General features: G+C 38.8%; 3 protein-coding genes across 3 annotated transcripts in view; 1 reads left to right on the forward strand and 2 right to left on the reverse strand.

The window, feature by feature from the left end:
- The first annotated feature begins 1,775 nt into the window (after positions 1-1,775).
- Positions 1,776-4,778, forward strand: LOC149922948 (uncharacterized). The gene is made up of 3 exons (XM_090163208.1): positions 1,776-1,859; positions 1,923-3,063; positions 3,125-4,778. The coding sequence occupies exons 1-3, from the start codon at positions 1,857-1,859 to the stop codon at positions 4,561-4,563; spliced, it is 2,583 nt and encodes an 860-aa protein (XP_090019334.1). The 5' UTR covers positions 1,776-1,856; the 3' UTR covers positions 4,564-4,778.
- Positions 4,779-5,285: 507 nt separating this feature from the next.
- LOC149922949 (uncharacterized) lies at positions 5,286-6,658 on the reverse strand. Its single transcript, XM_090163560.1, has 2 exons — positions 6,416-6,658; positions 5,286-6,339 (listed from the first exon to the last, which is right to left on the reverse strand). The coding sequence occupies exons 1-2, from the start codon at positions 6,416-6,418 to the stop codon at positions 5,389-5,391; spliced, it is 954 nt and encodes a 317-aa protein (XP_090019686.1). The 5' UTR covers positions 6,419-6,658; the 3' UTR covers positions 5,286-5,388.
- A 444-nt stretch (positions 6,659-7,102) lies between these two features.
- Positions 7,103-19,903, reverse strand: part of LOC149922950 (uncharacterized) — a 45,613-nt gene continuing 32,812 nt past the window's right edge. The window contains exons 2-6 of the mRNA XM_090162723.1: positions 8,887-9,573; positions 8,096-8,365; positions 7,848-8,028; positions 7,646-7,785; positions 7,103-7,514 (exon numbers count right to left, since the gene is read on the reverse strand). Coding sequence (XP_090018849.1) covers positions 7,246-7,514; positions 7,646-7,785; positions 7,848-8,028; positions 8,096-8,365; positions 8,887-9,511 — 1,485 coding nt within the window. The 5' untranslated portion in view covers positions 9,512-9,573 and the 3' untranslated portion in view covers positions 7,103-7,245. The remainder of the gene's footprint in view (positions 7,515-7,645; positions 7,786-7,847; positions 8,029-8,095; positions 8,366-8,886; positions 9,574-19,903) is intronic.

Consider the following 19,903-nt stretch of genomic DNA (forward strand, 5'->3'; position numbering starts at 1 on the left):
TTCAGACCGAAACCCGAAGTACCTACGCCCCCTTCAGCTTGTGAAGTAAAATAATATAGGAGGGACCCGCAATCCGGCCGCCAAACCGTAGACCTTTTTCGTTCGCGCTGTGCCCTCGTTGTTATCATTTTTTTTGAGTTAATATTGCCATTGTTTTATTGTAGTATCTTAATTATAGTGTTTATTATTATTTAGTGTAAGCGTATATTTATTTCTATCCCCTCCGTCCTTTGAGTCCAAGAAGATGCCTGAGAGTAGGGATACCGGAACCGATCCCATAGAAAATAGTAAGAGATAGTTTCATTAAGAAATATATGGTCAAAGAGTGTATATTTTCCTGTTTTAATTCCCCCTCTTATGTTGGAAAAAGCTAAAAGAACCATAGTAGAGGTGGCCTAACCATCACTAGAAGCAAAGCAAGATTATCCCCTCAGTTCCCCCCGAATTTTGTTCATTTTTGTATTTTAGTGTTTTTATAAAATTAAGTGTGAAATAAAGATTTTGTGATTGATTAGCGACAAAAGGTTTCCATTCTGAATTCGAATCTCCCCCATTTTTCTTTTCCCCGTATGTAACCCCCTCTCTCAGATTTAATTCATCAATAAATCTGGATAATCCTTTAACCTTTTCGAAAGAACGCGAGATACGATAAATAAATGGCGATAAAACAATCATTTTAAATACAAATAACGTATAGATTGACGAGAAAACAAGTACTCAGCGTCAAAAGAAGGGGGGGGGGGCGTCTTATCTAAAACAAATGTCGAAAACGTTGATGTTTCACGCCCGCTTTCTAAATCAAACCAAATATTAAATTTAGCGCTAATGATTTTCTATGTGGTCTTAAGATTATTTTGGTTAGACCAGAAGTACAGTAGATAAGTATACAACTAATCTCATACCCTTGATATACGTAGGTTTACGTCGATTTTCCATAGGGCCGTTGCGGAAGAAAAAATAGAGGGTGTGAAAATATTTAACTTATTAATAGACGCTTAAATAAAATCGGTTCAGTTATGTGCCTAGTAATACAGATTACAGAGAGCCAGGACATATTTGTATAAGCGAGAAATTTTCATGGTATAATTTATCGAACACGTTTCGAGCCGAGGTCGTGTAATAGCTATAGGAGCAACAAACACAGCACCCCACACAAGGAGAACGCAACCCGTCAAAAGTCGTAAATTTTCTCGCGTACAATTTTCATTGGTTAGAGGTTTTAGCGCCTGCTGCCGTCGGAAGGGGAAAATACGGAAATTGTCTTTCCCCCCGCCCGTAAAACGTGCAGCGTAAAGGCTTATCCAATGGAATTTTTACACAACACTACCCTAGCGTGTTTAAAGGCTAGCTGCGTTCTCCTTGCGTTTGTTGCTCCTAGGTAATAGTAAGTTTCTAAAACTATTACATCGACAAAGTATGTTTTATAAATAAATTCGAGTCGAGCCTGCGAAGTCTAGCGGGATACTTCTGTCGAGAGAGCTATATTATAAGCTTCGGTTTACAAAAAAAAATATCTCGAAACATGCAAATACGAAATATAATGGCTCGACATATGGATCGTTATCGGCGTTTGCAGCGAGCGATAGGCGGAGATGGCAAAACCATTAAACCCAGGAAAGGAATTCGAAGCTCTAGCTATAGACTGAAGCGAATATTAGATAGTAAGGCTAAGGCGTACGCTTACGATGATAAAAGGGGTAGCGTGGCATGGTTGTCAAAGTGATAATCAGGATTCCCCCACACTGTCCAATAGAAACCGAGGTATCTCGACTCGGCGAACCTAGAATTGTAAGACGCGTTCTCTACGGAAGACCGTCATCAGACACCCAACATCTAGTCACAGACGTCGTCGTATAATGGTACGTATTTCGTTGAAGCCGCTCTAAAAGTACCATTTTAACTGACCGATTTTGTCGACGCAGAATTTTCTAGTAGCCTTACACATCGGCCTGCTGATCATTCGAATCGACGGCTGCAAGTCGAAAGCCGTGTATGGCGTCAGCGAGATGTACAACTACTATTTAGACGGTAATTCGACGACCAAGCGATGGTCGGATGACACGAGCGAGTCCAAGCCGGATGACACGAGCCAGTCGACTTTAATCGACAGTTCAAATTGGTGGACCAAAGCCGATATTCCACCGGATGATTTATGTTCGATTCCTAGCTTCAATTTGGCAGCGAACGGTTCTGTCTGCGAATGCAATCAAGAACAAAAGGAAAATAATAAATCCAAAGTGATTTTGGAATGCAGAAATTATAATTTGGGAGAAGAAGGTCTGGCGGTTACAAATACGACTACAGATTCGGAATCTTATCAGCCATTACTAGACAAACTGACTGAATTCAAGATGGACGGTCTAACCTTCAGTCAAGTGCACGAAGTTCTAAAAGACGTAGAGAAAGCGCCACATCTGACGGCAATGGAAATAATTAATGTGAAAGGAAAGGAGAGTAACTCCGATGAAATATTATTTCGTTTTCCGAATTTACGGACGTTGGCGTTGAGGGATTCCGAGATTGAATATATAGCGAACGCGTCGTTAGCGAATTTAACCAAATTAGAAGTACTCGACTTCAGTAATATAGAAATAAAAGAATTACCCGACGTAAGTAATCTTAAGAAATTAATATCCATGTACGTTCGGTTCAATCAAATCGAATCACTGCGAGGAACATTGCCTACGCGTAATTTGAAACTGTTTGATGGAGCAACAAACAAGATCAAAAGAGTTTCGGACACGTTTTTCAAATATTGCGAGAAACTGACCAAAATCGAATTGGATAACAACCAAATTGCGGATGTGGCGTCTGTGATTTTCCCCGGGAATACTAAGTACCTCTCACTATCTCACAACAAGCTAAGGAGTATCGGAACCAGTTTGAATTCCAACTCCAGTTTCAATTCGTTATTATTACAATACAACGAGCTCACGGAAATACCGGAAAACTGTTTTCCCGAGTCGTTAACCGAGCTGGACCTCAGTAACAACAAAGAAGTCATCCGAAGTTTTCCGAAAAGCTCCTTCGCCGGGAAACCACCGGCCATATTCAAGCTATCCAGTAAGCGCGTTCGTACTTTACAATTGATTTAACGAATAACATCAATTTAAATTATTTACAGATAACAAGTTCATTTGTTCCTGTCACCTACAATGGCTTAAAGACATTATTTACACAAATAAATCGAATTTTCAAAACCTTACGTGCCAAGATGACGTACCCTTTGAAAACTTTGAATTTTGTCCAACTACAACGGTAACGAGTACTACGTGGACGATGTCAAATACAACATCCGAAACGATGTGGCGCAATTTTACAACTTCGATAAACGAGACATCCTCAACAACCACTAGTCAAACGCCACTACCCACTATATCCACGGGAAAACCTTCCCTAAACACTAGTGAATATCCGACAACGACCCCGGATACATCGGGTTCCAACGCCTCGACTTTGGTAAGCGAATCGCTGACCAGCCCCATTACAACGGAAATACCTTCAAAATTATACGATCACTTGCTGAATATTCTGAATTTGAGCGTTGTTCTCGAAGAGTCTCTAATGGAAAACGAAACTACGGCTAACGACAGTGTAGTCACTTTAACGTGGAACGCCCAAAAGACGGCCAGACGATGGCGGAATATTGTAATTAAACACAAAGACGTAAACGAGACTAGCTACACCGAGGTAGTGGTCGATTCTTCGGAGGGGTCTTATTCGTACGCGGTTCCCCAAGGTTCTGACGTACGCGTCAATTGCCTCGACATAGGATCGGATATTCCGTACCACATTCTCGACGGGAACTGTTTCGTGTCCTCGAGGGCGAGCGCGCCTGGTCGGCCACCGGTGAAAGAGGCGATTACGGAGCTGATTGATACCCAGTCTATTTACATCGGCGTAGCTGCCTTTGTCTCCGTCATTATAGTCGGAGCCCTTCTGTCCTACCAAATAAGGGAGCGAGTCAAAGAAAAACCACCAATATTTTACCCAGTTCCCAGATCGCTCAGAGGTCCTCCGGCTGTTCCCAGACGGACGTCGGCTCAAAGTGGCGATACTTACATCAGCGTGCAAAAGCTTCCGTCCGGAAATTTCTTCGTGATTAACGGCAAGCAAAGCACCGCCATTCCTAGAGTAGGCCGAAAGTCGTCTTACGCCAATCTCAGAAAGTTTTATACGCGCCTAGACGGTGGCACTCTGGATAGTAACGGGTATTTACGCATCACCGACGGTAGCATACACCTCTACGAGTCGATCGGGCCCGGAAAGTTTTTCCCCGAATCTCTCCGTTCGGGGAATATTAGTATGAAGTCGCTCCCTCCCCGGAATCTCGTTCACAAGTTACAGTCCTTCAGGGCAATTTCTAATAAGTCGCTTCCTGGCCAGAAATGTAATAGAATCCGCGCTAGCTTGAACGAATTACAAAGGGAATTTTGCGTAAGAGAGTTCTTTCAAAAATTAGGAGTTACGGTGCGAAGACGTAAAAACCGGGGATTGAATCTACAAAAGGATCTTGAAAAATCATTGAATACTTCTGGTGTACGAGAGAGAGAATACTCGTAGGTAACTTTTTAGCGAAGGACTAGAGACTATCCTGAAAAGTATTTATACATCCACTGGTTGAGTGGAATAAGTGGATGTAGCTAAATGTGATAAATTTAACTAACAAGGAGACATCCCGAAGTGTAACCCACCGATTTTGTTCAAACTCGGGGGATTGGTAGATTTTCGTGTATCATGAAAAATCCTAAATGGAATTTATTCAATGGGCAACCGTTTTGCCATGGCAAAGAAAAATGTTTTTGACAACACAAAATATTAAATTTTCCCATTGAAAATAACATGGGATTTTGACCTCAAATTGATCAAAAGTTGATCAATTTTGATGTTTTTTTTTTGTCAATTTTTATCTATTTTTTCTATTTTTGGCATTTTCGAAATTTTTAAATTTGTTAAAATATTTCACAGGGGGGGTCCTAGGAATCGGTCAGAATCCCATGTTATTTTCAATGGGAAAATTTCCATTTGTTGTTGTCAAAAACATTTTTCGTTGCCATGGCAAAACGGTTGCCCATTGAATAAATTCCCTTTAGGATTTTTCAAGTTACATGAAGGTCTACCAATCCCCCGAGTTTGAACAAAATCGGTGGGTTACACTTCGGGATGTCTCCTTGTAAGCGGTATTCTAAAACAGCTTAAAAAATTCCGACGTTGAAGAAAGCAATAATTTATTTAAAGAGTTAATGCATAAATTAAATATTTAAGGAATCATATTTAATACGCTTTGAAAAATGTCTTATATTAAAATTGGCGAATGTATTGAGATATATTTATACAAATAAAAAACTTTCTCATAAACGTTCACTTTGTACGGTATCGTTTTCGGTATCACGCGTTTCGTAAAACGACACGTGTCTGGTAATCGAATTGGAAAAGCCCGGTATCACGCGTTTCGTAAAACGACACGTGTCTGGTAATTGAATTGGAAAAGCCCGGTACCACCGTGGAAGTATAACTCGACAAGCTGGATCTGTACTGGATCGACTCGTAATCCGGTTCTTCCGAGAAAGAATCCAAGGTAGTATTTAGCGCTTTGGCCAAGTGAGTTTTTTGAATAGAAGGCAGAGATAGACTCCTTAGATTCTTGGCGGCTGTTTCTTGTTGCGGTCGCATTCCCCGCTGTACGTTTTCATTCTTCACAAACCGAGATTTCTTACGATTGGCTTGGATAATCGGATCCTGGATTGTGATGTACGATGCCGCTCCCAAGCTAGAGTTCCTATCGTTCGGAATGGGTAGCGTCCAGTCTGGCCGCAGTGGGATTTCGGGGTAGGTTTCCTTCCTTCGTTCTTTACTGACGAAAACGTTCGCTACGAAACCCAAAATGGAACCCGACAAGAATGCTAAAACGCCTACGATTACGACGAAAAGAGGTTGTTTGATAAAAGGGGAATTAACCGAATGACTAAGGGTTATCCCGACGAAACAATTGTTATCTATCAACCTGTCTCCGCCGTTTCTTCCCAAGTGGACGCATACGACGTACTGGGTTCCCTCTCGTAGATTATAAATGTACTTGGAGTTTGATTCGGATAACATTCTGACGTAACTAGCGTTTTCGAGAGCCGGATTCAATTCCCTGAATTCCACCAGAAAGATATGACGATCTTCGAGAGCCGATGGACTCTTCCAGGTGACGTTAGCACCGTCAACGTCGAACGTGACACCGACTCGTACTTGATGAGCGAATAGATTCGCGTCGAAATCGTCTCGGGTCATTAGAGAAGATCGAACGCAAAGTAGCGTACTGAAAAAGGAGATTATCGCGAACTGGAAGTCCTGGAGAAAACGTTAATGGTATTGAAGTATCGTTGGGACTTCGTCGAACTTTGTTTAAACAATTCTGAAAACTTACCATTTCAGCCGTGATATAGTTAGAACGTTATTTAGGAAGACTAATGATCGAGAAACAAAGGCCTAACTCGGATCTCGGAATACGAAATTCAATAATTTCCAATCGTAACACGTACGCGTTTGTACTAAGGGGCAGCCCAATAGCATTGCCGAGCTGGACTGTAAAACAGGAGACACGATTTGGAATTATCTGTCTCTCTCTCTTTTGGAAAGCGTCGAAGCGATTGTTTGCGCTCCAATCGTTTGAAAATGATGCGATAATGACGCTTCTAATCTTCGGCAAGCGAAGGGCGGCGCAAATCGAAATATTTCATTAAGCAATCAGTCTGTCTTTGTTAGCGGCGGAATTCAAGCCGGGTGAAAAAAAAAGGCCGAAACATACATAAATCGTCTCTAATTAACGGTATTTCCATATTAATTACCAAAGCGAATACGCATTAAACGAGACATTGATTCTTTGTATATCAGTCAATATTGAAACTAATTTAAAGCCCCGTATCAGATAATATTATCGTCAGAGATTTTCATTGTTAGCGCGCGTTATTAGTCATGGATTTCAATATTTTATCAACAAGACTGCCATTCGCTGATACTTGGTTAGACGTCAACAAACCTTTAGGAATGATATATAAAAGTTAAAAATGGTATAAGGTAAACATTAACAGCACAATAATTAGTTATTTTTATTATGATATGTATTTACAAAATGTATTTATATATATATATAGTTTTGTTTGGGGGGGGGGGGAGAATACTCCTGTAGTTTGTATACGCAAAAATTCATAGAAGAAAAAACTTGTTTCTTTTATCGTTCGAATTAAACAACGAGATTTAACCATAGGACAACGAAGAGTGTACAAAGAGAGTAGTACAAGCCAGAGAAATGGACAATAATAACCAGTCTTTGGATCTGCGAGTGTTCTCCGAAGAGAAAGACGGGCAAGGTTCGTGGGTGTCGGCGAATTCGCTGACGGACAAGTATTTGAATTTGGTGGGCGAGTGGCACCTTGTCTCCTTTGGAAGGTTCAGGACCTCGGCGCCCTTATCCAACATCCAATTCCGGAGCCAGACCATCTTACAGTCGCAGTGAAATGGGTTAGCTGACGGGGATAAGGCAAAATTGATCAGGAAAAACTCAAATCTAACGAACGCGACCAAAATTCCGCGTACGTCATTGAAGTCGTCAACTTTTAAGGCAAACGAATACAAAGGATAGTAATTGAATTCCTACCGTGAAGATCTAGAACCTGAAGAGTATCAACGACGGGGTTAAACGTGTCGTACGGAGCGCTCAACATCAAGTTTTCTTGCAAGTACATCCACTCGACTGAATTTAAATTATCCAGCGCACCCTGCTCGATGATTGTAATGCTATTTCCAGAAAACCAAATTAAAATCGATCCAAATCGACAATATTCAGGGTAAAGACGCGCCTGTTTTTCTGAAGGTAAATGAATTTGAGGCTCTCGCCGTACGGTCTAAAAGCGTGTTCAGGCACTTGGGAGATGTTGTTTCCTCTCAAATCCAGCTGTCGCAGTTTAGTAAGGTTAGTTAGCGCCAAAGTGGGCACTTCGTGAAGACGATTGTCCCCCAGTTTCAGCCATTCTAAAGTACCTGATTTTTAGGGGGAAATGAATTTAGGTTAAAAGAACCATTTGAAAGAAAGCACTCGGCAACAAACCTTCGATTCCCTCGAAAACGTGAGGGTCAATAAAATTGATTTGATTTCCCTCCAGGTCCAACGAGCTGAGGACGCGAAGATTGGAGAACGATCTGGCCGGCAGACGTTGCAGCTGGTTGGTGGCCATGTTCAAGACGTCCAAGCCTTCGCCCATTCCTTTGAACTCCTCCGACAGCACGGCCCCGATGTTGTTCTCCTGAAGTTGTAAACGAGCCAGCGTCGTCAAGTTGCGCAACGATTGCGATGGAACGGACGTCAGTTGGTTACCCCCTTCGTACCACCAAATAATCATTAATTTCTTTCCTCTAAATACTCAAGTTTAGAAACGTTACTCGTGCAAAAAGACAAACCAAATATTTTGGGATCTTACAGTGACAAAATAAAAAATATTTATTGTTTTTTTTCTTCCGAAATAAATCATAAAGTCGATATTTTGTACCTTAAACGCAACTATGGTCAAATATCGCTGATCAAATCCTAGTTTACCGAGGTGTTTATTTACGGTTTGTTTTTAGTAGTTGCATTTTAAGTCGTAACTTTATATTTAAAGCGCGTAAACTTTACGGATCGAGAACTTTATAGCATTGGAAAAGGGTAGGCGTAAAAGGGTCTAATTAAATTCAATTGTTAAAAGTATAAACTAGATTTTTAAATGACAATTAAGCGGGATGTTTAACGCCTAAAACGCCGTACGTAGAAATATTAAAGACGGTATTGGCCGTCCTGAGGGGGGTTGGGGGGGGGGGGTAAACGGAGTAGAGGCGAAAAGGTGAAATGACGAAAGGTCGCACCTAGGTTAAGTCTGGTTAAATTTCCCCCGACGCCGACAAAGGCCAAATTATCGATGAACTTAATTCGATTTCCGAAGAGGCTGAGCCGCAGCAAGGAACTGAGGCCTTTGAAAGCGCTGGCTTGCAAAATCGCGATTTGATTATAGTTGAGATTCAGCGAGAGAAGCGACGAGAGAATTTCCAGCGGTTTGGTCGGCACTTGCTCCAGGGAGTTCGACGACAGATCGAGAGACTCCAGTTTATCCTCCAAGCCGTGGAAGGCGCTGTCGTCGATGCTCGAAACGTTACTCTGCAGCGCGATGACGTGACGAATGTACAGGCCGTCCAACAGGTACGACGGGAAAGTACTCAGGTTGTTGTTGCGTAGTTTCAGGTACTGGATCGTTTCCTTCATCTGTCCGAACTGCTCCAGCGCCTCGCGCAACTGCATCAAGCTGGTGTGCTCGCACGAAATGTCCAAGCCTTTATTCTTCTCCTGGCAACTGCACGGCCGGATCAGCTTGCGCGACGGGCAGCCCCGATCCGCTTCGACCGACCGCAGCAACCAGAAATCGCTGACCATCAAGAGGACGCAGGACAAGACCAGCGAATGACGAACCGCCGTCGCCGTCGCAGCGCGGGACATTTTCGGGCGTGGCTTCGATCAAGACTCGACTTTCGTCACCATCATCGCCGCTTCGAAAAATTCTGTACAACATCAAAAAAATACCATTATTTATACTAATCTACCGACTACAACGATAATCCAACGAAATTAGCTGATCGTGCAAATATAAAGCAAACGTGTATTTCCAAAATAAAAAATTAAAATAACATAAAGGTTAACTCGCTTGCCAACACCCTCCTACGCATTGTGAACTGGCCCCCTGTTTAAAGGCAAATTATAAGTCGCTTGATGACTTGGGCCTAAGATGGTGCCTTGGGTATTAGCCTAGCTGATTATTATTATTATTATTATTTGTCAAGATCTTTTTAACTGATATTTTTAAATCGAATTTAATTATAAGTTTTTTTTACGTGAAGTGGATTTAGTATTTTTTATACCATAAAGATTATGAGAAAAAAAAAATATTATTAAGGGTCCCAGACCCATAAGACTTTCCACCATTTCGTTTTTTTGCGTTACCTCTCTTAAGCCGCGCAAAGCTAAGCAGATTCGTGCTGGATAAAAGCGGATGGGATGAAAAGAAACTAACAGCTTCTCTTCGGGCCTTCTCCTCTCCCTCTCCTTCCTAATCGGATTACTGCTGGTTGAGGGTAAAAGCTTTTCTAAGTGGAAATTTTCAAGGCTGTTGTTTTTAAAAGCGCCGGTCAGGACAGAAAAGAACGTTAGACGCGAAAAGACCTTTCCAGCCACCACCGCTATATATATAAAAAAGCCAATGTCAAAGCTCTTTTCTCGAAATTAAGCTTGATATTAAGAGGCAAGGGTCAAGGTTTAAAAATAATATGACATTTAAGGCTAAACCTGAAGGAAATAAGAGTCGGTGAGTCACATATACGATTCAGAACAGTTTATAGTTTCTTTAAAGTTACTAAAATCAATCAAATTTTGTAATTTATAATTAACCGCTATCTAAATCAACTTACTGCGAATGCTGACCATGACATATAGTTTCTTTAAAGTTACTAAAATCAATCAAATTTTTTAATTTATAATTAACCGCAATCTAAATCAACTTACTGCGAATGCTGACCATGACATATAGTTTCTTTAAAGTTACTAAAATCAATCAAATTTTATAATTTATAATTAACCGCAATCTAAATCAACTTACTGCGAATGCTGACATAAACAACCTAAACTAAATAACAATCTCAAACTGAAAGGACTTTGTCTCAATAGTGAGAAATCCAAATTTATGATTTTTTCCCCAAATCGTGAGATGGCAAACCCAGCCCCAATATTCAAGGCTGGTTTTCCTCCCCGACCCACAAGCTGTGCACTAGGGGTGCAAAAGACAATTTTTATATTGACAAACTTTTTAAGAACTCTAAATCTAGTGTCCGCATTAAAGGCGCCTCGCTATGGAACAATTTGCTAATTACTTATAAATCTACCCCAAACCTCCACAGTTTTAAAAAAGAAATTTTACATTATTATGAAATTAAAGAGATAGTGCCAACTCAGATTAATTTAAAATTTTGTTCTTTGGCTTACACGTTATGATAGATTTTTAAGTCCGGAATCAGAATATATATACATATTAGCACTTTCAATTAGTATTTAGTTGAAATTTTAATGTAAAATAATGGTATTTCAATAGCCGCGTCAAAACTTTACAGATTGTTGACGTCATGAGTTTGGTCGATTTCGGCGCGCTCGAGCGGCGGGGAATTTCCAGTAGTCCTTTTCTACTATCGCGAAGAGGATTTGTAAGCGCGATTTTTGACTTTCTTCTCGCGGACCACGCGGTTCGAGATTCTCGAATCACGACTTCACGAGCCGGCTACGTGTAAAAATATTATTTTCAAAGTAGAAATTGAAGAAAAAATCGATAGCAAAGTATTGCTTATAAATTATATCATTATTTCTTATACGTAGTCATTATAACAATATTTATATTCTACGGAAAGATGCCACCGAAAGCACCGAAGACGTGGGCGCCACAGTGTATTGCGCAGTTCCTTCCTGCAGTAATTATAACAACAAATGTGGCTTATCTTTCCATTACTTTCCATCGAATGAGGGTCTTAGAGCGTGCGAAAGCGGGAAACTCGGATCAAAAGAAAGCGATGGGAGTAAAATATCCTCCTGTAATCCCCTAAAAATTCTATCTCCAGCTCGCTCTAGTAGCAACCAATAAACATCAACCTATCTATGACGTAGACAGTATGTGATAAAAAAAAAGTTACGCTATCTTTCTATTTTAAAATTTTAAATTAATCGTGAATATTTATATTTATACCAAATGTTTTATAACTATATTTTTCTTTACTATATTTTTCAATAATTGATGAAAAAACTTCATATACGTAGAAAATTCTGACACTATCTCTTTAACCTAAATTTGTAGTCTTTTCTCCCAATTTTGCTTCCATTGTTATTTAATTTAATTTAATTTATTAAATTAATTTGTATGTGTCGGACTCTTTTGTAAACAAGTATTTATACTTAAAAGATCTCCAATTAAAGCTTTATTTATTTATTAAATATAAAATGGTATTCAATAAACGCGTTGACGTTCCGCTAAAAAAAGCGAAATTCGGCGAAAATCGCGGTAGACGGCTTCCCGCTGAACATTGGTGCAATGCACGTGGAACACTTCTACAGGAGCTAGTAGGTCAAAAATAGACCAAATATTTAATTAGCTACAAGTATTGGTTTTTAGATTTACGTACGGTACCATATACACGTAAAAATATAGATTTGCCTCAAGATAATTGAAAAAACCCTAGAAACACAATTTAAATCGAGATTTGACATATCTATTTTGTACATGATAGAGAGCAGTTTTGCGAGCTCGAGGGTAGATGTGTAGTAGTGTAAACTACAAGGGGATTAATATTTTTTCGATCATCAAGTAGAAAACCCGGAAAGTCTCTCCCAAATATTATCCTTAAAAAGAGTGCAACAATGAACTTTTTCTTCGCCCACACTTGCCTATCTCTCAGTTATCTCTCCCATTTTTTTAGGTAAAACATTTCAAGGGTATATGGTCCCCCCAAACCGAACCGCGATAATGAGTTCTCCGATAAGGTACTCTTACTTCGCGACGAAAAAAAATTTAATACATGGAAAGCGGAAAACCTTCAACAATAGAGCCCTTCCGTTGAAAAGGGAATGCTCGTCCGTTAGTGGGCCTTTACCGCAACCGTTCTACGCGTAGTTGTCACCCTTCACCCCACCTTTGAGCCGAATCGTCGAGTGACGTTGGGAGAGGGGCGATATATAACGGTTCTTTTTAGTTCGCTATCAAGCCATCTGTCGCACCCTCGACCAAAAACCCAAAGACTTTCAAGTTCCTCTTCTCATCACCCGCAACCGCTCCAAACATCCACTCCCTGAGCGGCCCCCAACGGGATTTCTCGGCACTACATCACCCCTAAATATATACAAGGGAATGTGAAGGTCTGAATTACCAGAGTAATGTTCCATAGGAAGCTAGATATTTATCTACGGCGAAAACTCAAAGGAATGCGTTTTCGGGTGGGCATTGCATTTATTAGTAGTACCCTAAGTAACATAATAAAAATAAGTTTGACACTTCCTATTCACACAACGCTAAGTTCTTTAATGATAGGCTGATTTGCACATAGATCATAACGTGGCTAAGGACTGACAAAGCGTAATAAATTGTACTTTATAGAACTACCGTTAGATCAATTGTTAGCGTAAGATAAAAAAAATCACCTCTAGCTTTTGTTAAATGTGGTGGAAGAAATTTGAAATTCGTTCTTACACGCTTTAAAATATTAAACTATTGGAAAATATAAGTATTCAATTTAGAGCCTAAAAAATCGTAAAAACAGGCTTCTGGAAATAGTTGATTTTATAAAATAAAAAGTGGTCTTGCCCAACTTGTTAAAATGTTGCTTTTACGTCACAAAAAAGTCTTCCCGTAAAAGGATCCAATTTGGCAAACTGTGCATAATAGTATTTAGAGTTTTCATTTTAAATTTTCGAAATAATTTATCTTAACTGAATTTAAATAATTTTATCTTAACTGAATTTAAATAATTTATCTTAACTGAATTTAAATAATTTTATCTTAACTGAATTTAAATAATTTATCTTAACTGAATTTAAATAATTTATCTGAACTGAATTTAAATAATTTATCTTAACTGAATTTAAATAATTTATCTTAACTGAATTTAAATAATTTATCTTAACTGAATTTAAATAATTTATCTTAACTGAATTTAAATAATTTATCTTAACTGAATTTAAATAATTTATCTTAACTGAATTTAAATAATTTATCTTAACTGAATTTAAATAATTTATCTTAACTGAATTTAAATAATTTATCTTAACTGAATTTAAATAATTTATCTTAACTGAATTTAAATAATTTATCTTAACTGAATTGAAATAAAGTAGTCTTCTAAACTGTTGAAATTTTAGATTTGAATTGATACCCATGTACTACAAATTAAAATTTAGAGAGTTCAGTGACTAGCTTTCTAAACTAAATGTTGCCCAACAAACATCGTAGAGACATGGAAATATTTTAGAATTCGTAGGAAAAAGTAACTACCATAAATTTAAAAAATCAGCGCTTATTTAGAAACTAACAGTAATAAATTAAATACAATATTTTCATATTCAAAAATTCAAAAACAGCTCACGTAATTACCAAAAACCGATCTAAGTAGTTTTACTAAATTTTATATTTGTAAGACTCAGATGCTGCCATCTATGGGGTGAAATTTAAAGTATTAACAATGACAACTTTTACAAATAGCAAGTAATTTTAAACAAACTTTTGGAAAATACTGTAACGAGAATGCTAAATCTAAAATGACTACTTTTTATAAATGATTAAAATTACAATATTTATAAAAGTAAAAAAACAAAATAATAAGAATGAAATGTAATTAGTATGTTATATATTAAAACAACAAACAATTACGTATTTATAAAAATAATATATTATATTATTTAATTTATATAATATTTATGAGTAATGTTTCGTATTACTATCAAGAGATGCCGCTCTAAAACTAAAATCAAGATGGAGCCTGAAATAAGCGGAGTGTCGGAGCAATAACCGGCATGCAAATGCTCTTCCACGGATAAATTAAAAATTATTGTAATTACATAAACCGCCTACATTAAGACGCAACACCAGACGCTACCGATGAAAAATTTCAACGATATGCTAATTTTATAAATAGAAGGCTTTTCACGGCTATATTTCATGATAGATTAAAAGGTGGCGAGAGATTGAGAGGTACGAATAACGTTTAAAAATAAGCTAATCGACAAAGGCTCTAGACATTAGGGTAAAAAGAGATTTCGTGTCCGCTAGCGAGTGCCAAAGCTTAAGAGGGCCATTCAAGGAGAGAAGACGTAGAGAGGAAACGGATAGTGGAAGCCCTTAATCCGACCTGGGACCGAATGGGTCCGCGCTAATTCATTAGCTCTCCATCCTCTGCCGGCGAAGAGGAACGCTTAAGCGGTAACAAGAGAGACTTATCTCGCCGCGCCCGTAATTTCGGCAGTTCCCCACCGCGACCAGCCTGCCTCAAACTACTTCCTACCATTTCCGAAAGCCCCCGATTGCTGCGGATCAAAATGAAAGGGTTTTAAGAGCTCTTTGCCTTCGGGAAAAGGCCTGGTTACCGGACATTATCAACAAAGTAGATATACCTTTTTTTTAAGTAAAACTCAGTATTTGGCTTTCTTACGTCGCCCATTTAGATAATTTTTATTCCGTAGAAAATACAAAGGTTACGTTGCTACGGGTCAGGGTCAAAAGGAAATGGAAATACTAGGGTAGAAAAGTAGGGCTGTGTGGATTTAGACAATCGAGTCGGGTATCAATTACGAAATGTTTTTCATCGAGTATTCGAGTCGAGTAATATTGAAGTCGAGTCGAGTAATCGAGTACTTGATTAAGGAGAAATTTTCTCTTATTCGAGTCAAGTAATTCAGGAAAAACCTCGAGTAACATTTTTAACGAGTCGGGTTACCGAGTACACTTGATTAGGAGCTGTTTTTATTCGAGTAATTAGGAAATTAAATTTAAAATGAGTATAAACTAACTTTCAATGATGAAAAATATTCCTTTAAGTTAAATGAACCACAGTTTTCACAACTTTAGTAACATTATAGTGACTTGTGGGATGTAAAAGACTAGTATACTAGCCTAATTATAGTAATTAATAGTAAAATAACAATACAATATAATTTTTTTAAATTATTAATGTACCGTGTGTCCGTATATTGCTTAGGAAGTTAAGACTCCTGAGTTTTAGCGCCGGCCGACATCCGAGCTCGTGAAGTGACACTCCAAACCAAAACCAAAACTTGATAACATTATTTGTAGGTGCCGTTTATTATGTCCACCCCAAAAAGTTGTAAAAAACCCTCTTTAAACTTACGATTAGAGCAGCTTTTTCGAGTAATCGGGTACCCGACTATACAATATTTTGGTACTCGATAATCGACGAGTATTTCCCAATTACCTATTCGAAGTCGAGATCGAGTACTCGACCTCCAAAAATGCCGAGTACTCGATGATGTTCGAATACTCGCACAGCCCTATTAACATTTGTAGAAGATAATCCCAGAAAATAAAAAAAATATTAGCCATTTAATCGTTAACGAACAACTAATTTTAAAACCAATTTCTTTTCAAAATATCTTTGAATGTTTAGGCGGAAATTTTAATAGCCTTTGACGGCACTCCCAATTTAGCTAGACGTAGCTTAACCTCTCTAATAGCGAATGAATTGGGGTGTAGTCAAATTAAATTTCTGAACCTTAAAAATGCATCATTATTTATTTTAATTAAGGACCATTTTAATTTTTAAGAGCATTTTAGGAGAAATTTAATCTGTATAGTACGTAGCAGCCTAGTAGGGCGTATAGTCGAATTAAGGACGCTAATTTACCCACAACGTAACCTGGTATTTCGTAATGAAATAGTTTGAACTCACGTTATTTTGGGAGCGTAATTTTCTTTCCGGGAGAGAGGCGTATTCGGGGTGGAGTCGTCTCTACGAAGCAACACCTCGCCTTAATGAATAGATTAGGGCCAGACTGATTAGACGGGGAGCCGACCGAAAACAGGGAGAAGGCGGACGTTCGAGGACCACGCCAGAAAACTATTAACCGAAGGAATTGAGTTTCTAACAGAGCCCCCGACTTGAATTAGAAAGGCTTTTCAGTCCGTCCTAAAGGCGCCACTGTGACCAGGTGCCCTTTGCTTCTATTATGACGTTTCTAGATGAGCCGAAGAATGATTCCGGACGGCCTTTCAACTTGATTAAAGTTTCGACATTTCCACCGCAGCCAATTAGGGACTTGTTACTTTCGACATTTCGACATGGCCCTCATTATTTAGATTAAACGCGACGACAAGGTTTTGGTTGAAGGTGGTGCTAAGAACGTTAACATTTATACTATAGTGTACTAGATTATTTTGATGTAAATATTTTTTTTAAATAAGCTGATATAGTTTGCCATAAAGTCGATATCATTTTTGATATCCTAACTCTTAAAGGTAGTTCGTAATTCTTAGTGTTAATAGCTGTTGACTCGCATGCCACCCTCCTAAGCGATATAACCCGAGCAGCTGAATTAAAAGTTGCTAGCTGACTTGGGCCTAGGTAGGGTTCGTACACGACCTGGAAAACCTAGAAAAGTCAGGGTATTTGAAAATTATTACAAAAGGTCAGGGAAAAGTCAGAAAATTTGAAAATGATTCCAAAAGGCCAGGGAAAAGTCAGGGAATTTGAAAATGATTCCAAATGGTCAGGGCAAAGTCAGGGAATTTGAAAATGATTCCAAATGGTCAGGGCAAAGTCAGGGAATTTGAAAATGATTCCAAATGGTCAGGGAAAAGTCAGGGAATTTTAAGAGGTTTCTAAAAGGTCAGGGAAAAGTCAGGGAATTTGAAAATGATTCCAAAATGTCAGGGATAAGTCAGGGTATTTGAAAATTATTACAAAATGTCAGGGAAAAGACTGAAAATTTGAAAATGATTCCAAAAGGTCAGGGAAAAGTCAGTGCATTTGAAAATGATTCCAAATGGTCAGGGAAAAGTCAGGGAATTTTAAGAGGTTTCTAAAAGGTCAGGGAAAAGTCAGGGAATTTGAAAAGATTCCAAAATGTCAGGGATAAGTCAGGGAATTTGGAAATTTTTCCCAAAAGGTCAGGGAATTTTAAAAAAATCAGGCAAATAAATATTTTTTCCTCAAACCATTCATTTACTCTACAAAAATGATCAGGGAAAATTTGGCAATTTGGTCAGGGAAATCCTGGAAATGTCAGGGAATTTAATTCCGAAACTTTTGTACGAACCCTGCTAGGGTTTATTATTATTTTCTTATTATAATTGTATGGGTGGAATAAACCTGAATTCCTCGTAAGTTGAAATTGAAATAAGCCATTCTGAAAGATATTACTCGACCAGCTAAGCAACCGAAAACGATGTTTACTGATTTTACGTACAACCCGGGATTAGAAACTTAATTAGAAGATTTCTAGAGGACAATAATAGCAAATAATGGCGGAAGGAAGTACTCCTTCTCGGGTTTCGCTTCCGCTCCAAAACGCCGGCACCCGTCCGAGCGGATTTATCCACTGGCAACGCTCAGAAGCGAACCGTGTGCCTAAGCTTTTCCGCACCACTCGAGAACGAACTCTACCAGTAGAAACGCAGCCTGTACTCCCACCCCGAAGACTAAGGCTGTACTGTCGGGTGAAGCTCTTTCCGAGTCGGGTTTCCTCTCAGCCATCTTTTACAGCGCGACGGGCTGTCATTCGTGGCATCTCTTTCATATAGATGCCTAGTTATTAATGCAAATCCTGGTCCAAAGCCTTCGGGGTTACCGAGTAGGGATCCGAGCACCCCTGTCCTATTGATAGCGACCTTCCCCGCCTAAAGCCCCTAAGAATTTCCTCCTCACTTCAAACGGTTGCTATACGCCGCCGTTGTACGCGGGAACGACTATATTTCCACAGCGTTTCGTCAAGCCAACTTGACAGGGCTGTCGAAGCGACGCGAAGTCGACGCTAAAACTTTCGCGAGGCTTTGCTTATCTTCTTCGAATGCATAGACGAGTCATCGGAGTGGAAAGCGAATCGGCGACAACAAAATAGGGTCGTTTATCCCGGCCGCTTAGCTAGATTTTACAGATAAATTAAATCACGACATAGCTTTGATCGACAAATATTGTTATTGTTGATTAATTCACGCCCCTTCCTTATTCCCTTTTCACTGACTAAGATAATATACATTTGGTTGGTAACACTGCCTTTGAGATATAGCTACAAAATAGTTGAAAATCCTTCCGGAAAATCGTATTTTCTACCGACTCCTATAGTTGTTTATACGAACCACTTGTATTATAACATCAACCGAAATTTAATTAATAATAATAATCAGCTAGGCTAATACCCAAGGTACCACCTAGGCCCAAGTCATCTAGCGACTTTTAATGCCTTACACAGTTGGTTGGGTTACAATGCGTAGGAGGGTGGTCGTAAGACCTTCATGCCACGCGAGCCAACAGCTCCCTACACTGACTATTACCGTTAATCTCTAAAAGTTTATATGGAAGGGGGAAAATCCCTTGAACCAGTGGGGCGAGAACTTGCAACTCTACGCGGAAGGAGTGGTTCCGAGGATTCACCCAATGCTACGAAACTATTCATACGAACCAACTTTTTATAAAAAATTGTTCACCAACGTGTTAGCTAAAACAAATGCTTTTGTTGGTTGAATATCAGCAACTTGAATTGAATAAAAAATAAATGTCATATATATATAGTTTAATTGAGTAATTTTCTCGTAAATACGTATGCTAGAATATCTTTAATCGTTAATATTTAATCGACGTTTTTGCCTATATCAATATTAACTCGTTTTCCAAACATTTGAACTGACATTGTGAGTGAAACTTAAAAATAACGTAGATAAATATAATACAAAGAGTTCTAAATAAATTTACACGAAATGGATACGAAGTAAATATATGTACGAATAAATATTGGAATATCGGCTTTGCACTGGAACAAGGCTGATATTTACCAACGGCCAGTCATTTTTCGACAAACGGGTCAGTAAATACCAGCTGTCATCTAGCTGGATGAAAAAAGGAGCAATCGATTCGCTGTCATTTGTGTCATTAAGGCCATAAAAAAGGCGAAACCTTAGACGTTTTCGGGTGGTCATTATTACATCGCCGACTCAACGGACGAACGGTGCTAGCAAAAAAAAAAATGTTTCCTACCGTAAGAAAAAAAAAATAATCGTTTCGATCAAGTAGACAAGCGACGAGATAAAAGATTTCAAAAAGGGTACAGTTTCTGTCAGCGGAACCGGAGCGAGGGGGTTTA

The sequence above is a fragment of the Leiobunum rupestre genome, chromosome 11 (genome assembly GCF_980474605.1).
Source record: "Leiobunum rupestre chromosome 11, qqLeiRupe1.1.hap1, whole genome shotgun sequence".
In the NCBI taxonomy this organism is placed as follows: domain Eukaryota; kingdom Metazoa; phylum Arthropoda; class Arachnida; order Opiliones; family Sclerosomatidae; genus Leiobunum; species Leiobunum rupestre.

Excerpts from the sequence above, each read along its gene's own strand:
- LOC149922948 (XM_090163208.1), top strand. Across the intron at positions 3,064-3,124 it reads GGCCATATTCAAGCTATCCA|ATAACAAGTTCATTTGTTCC; the intron begins GTAAGCGCGTTC and ends AATTATTTACAG.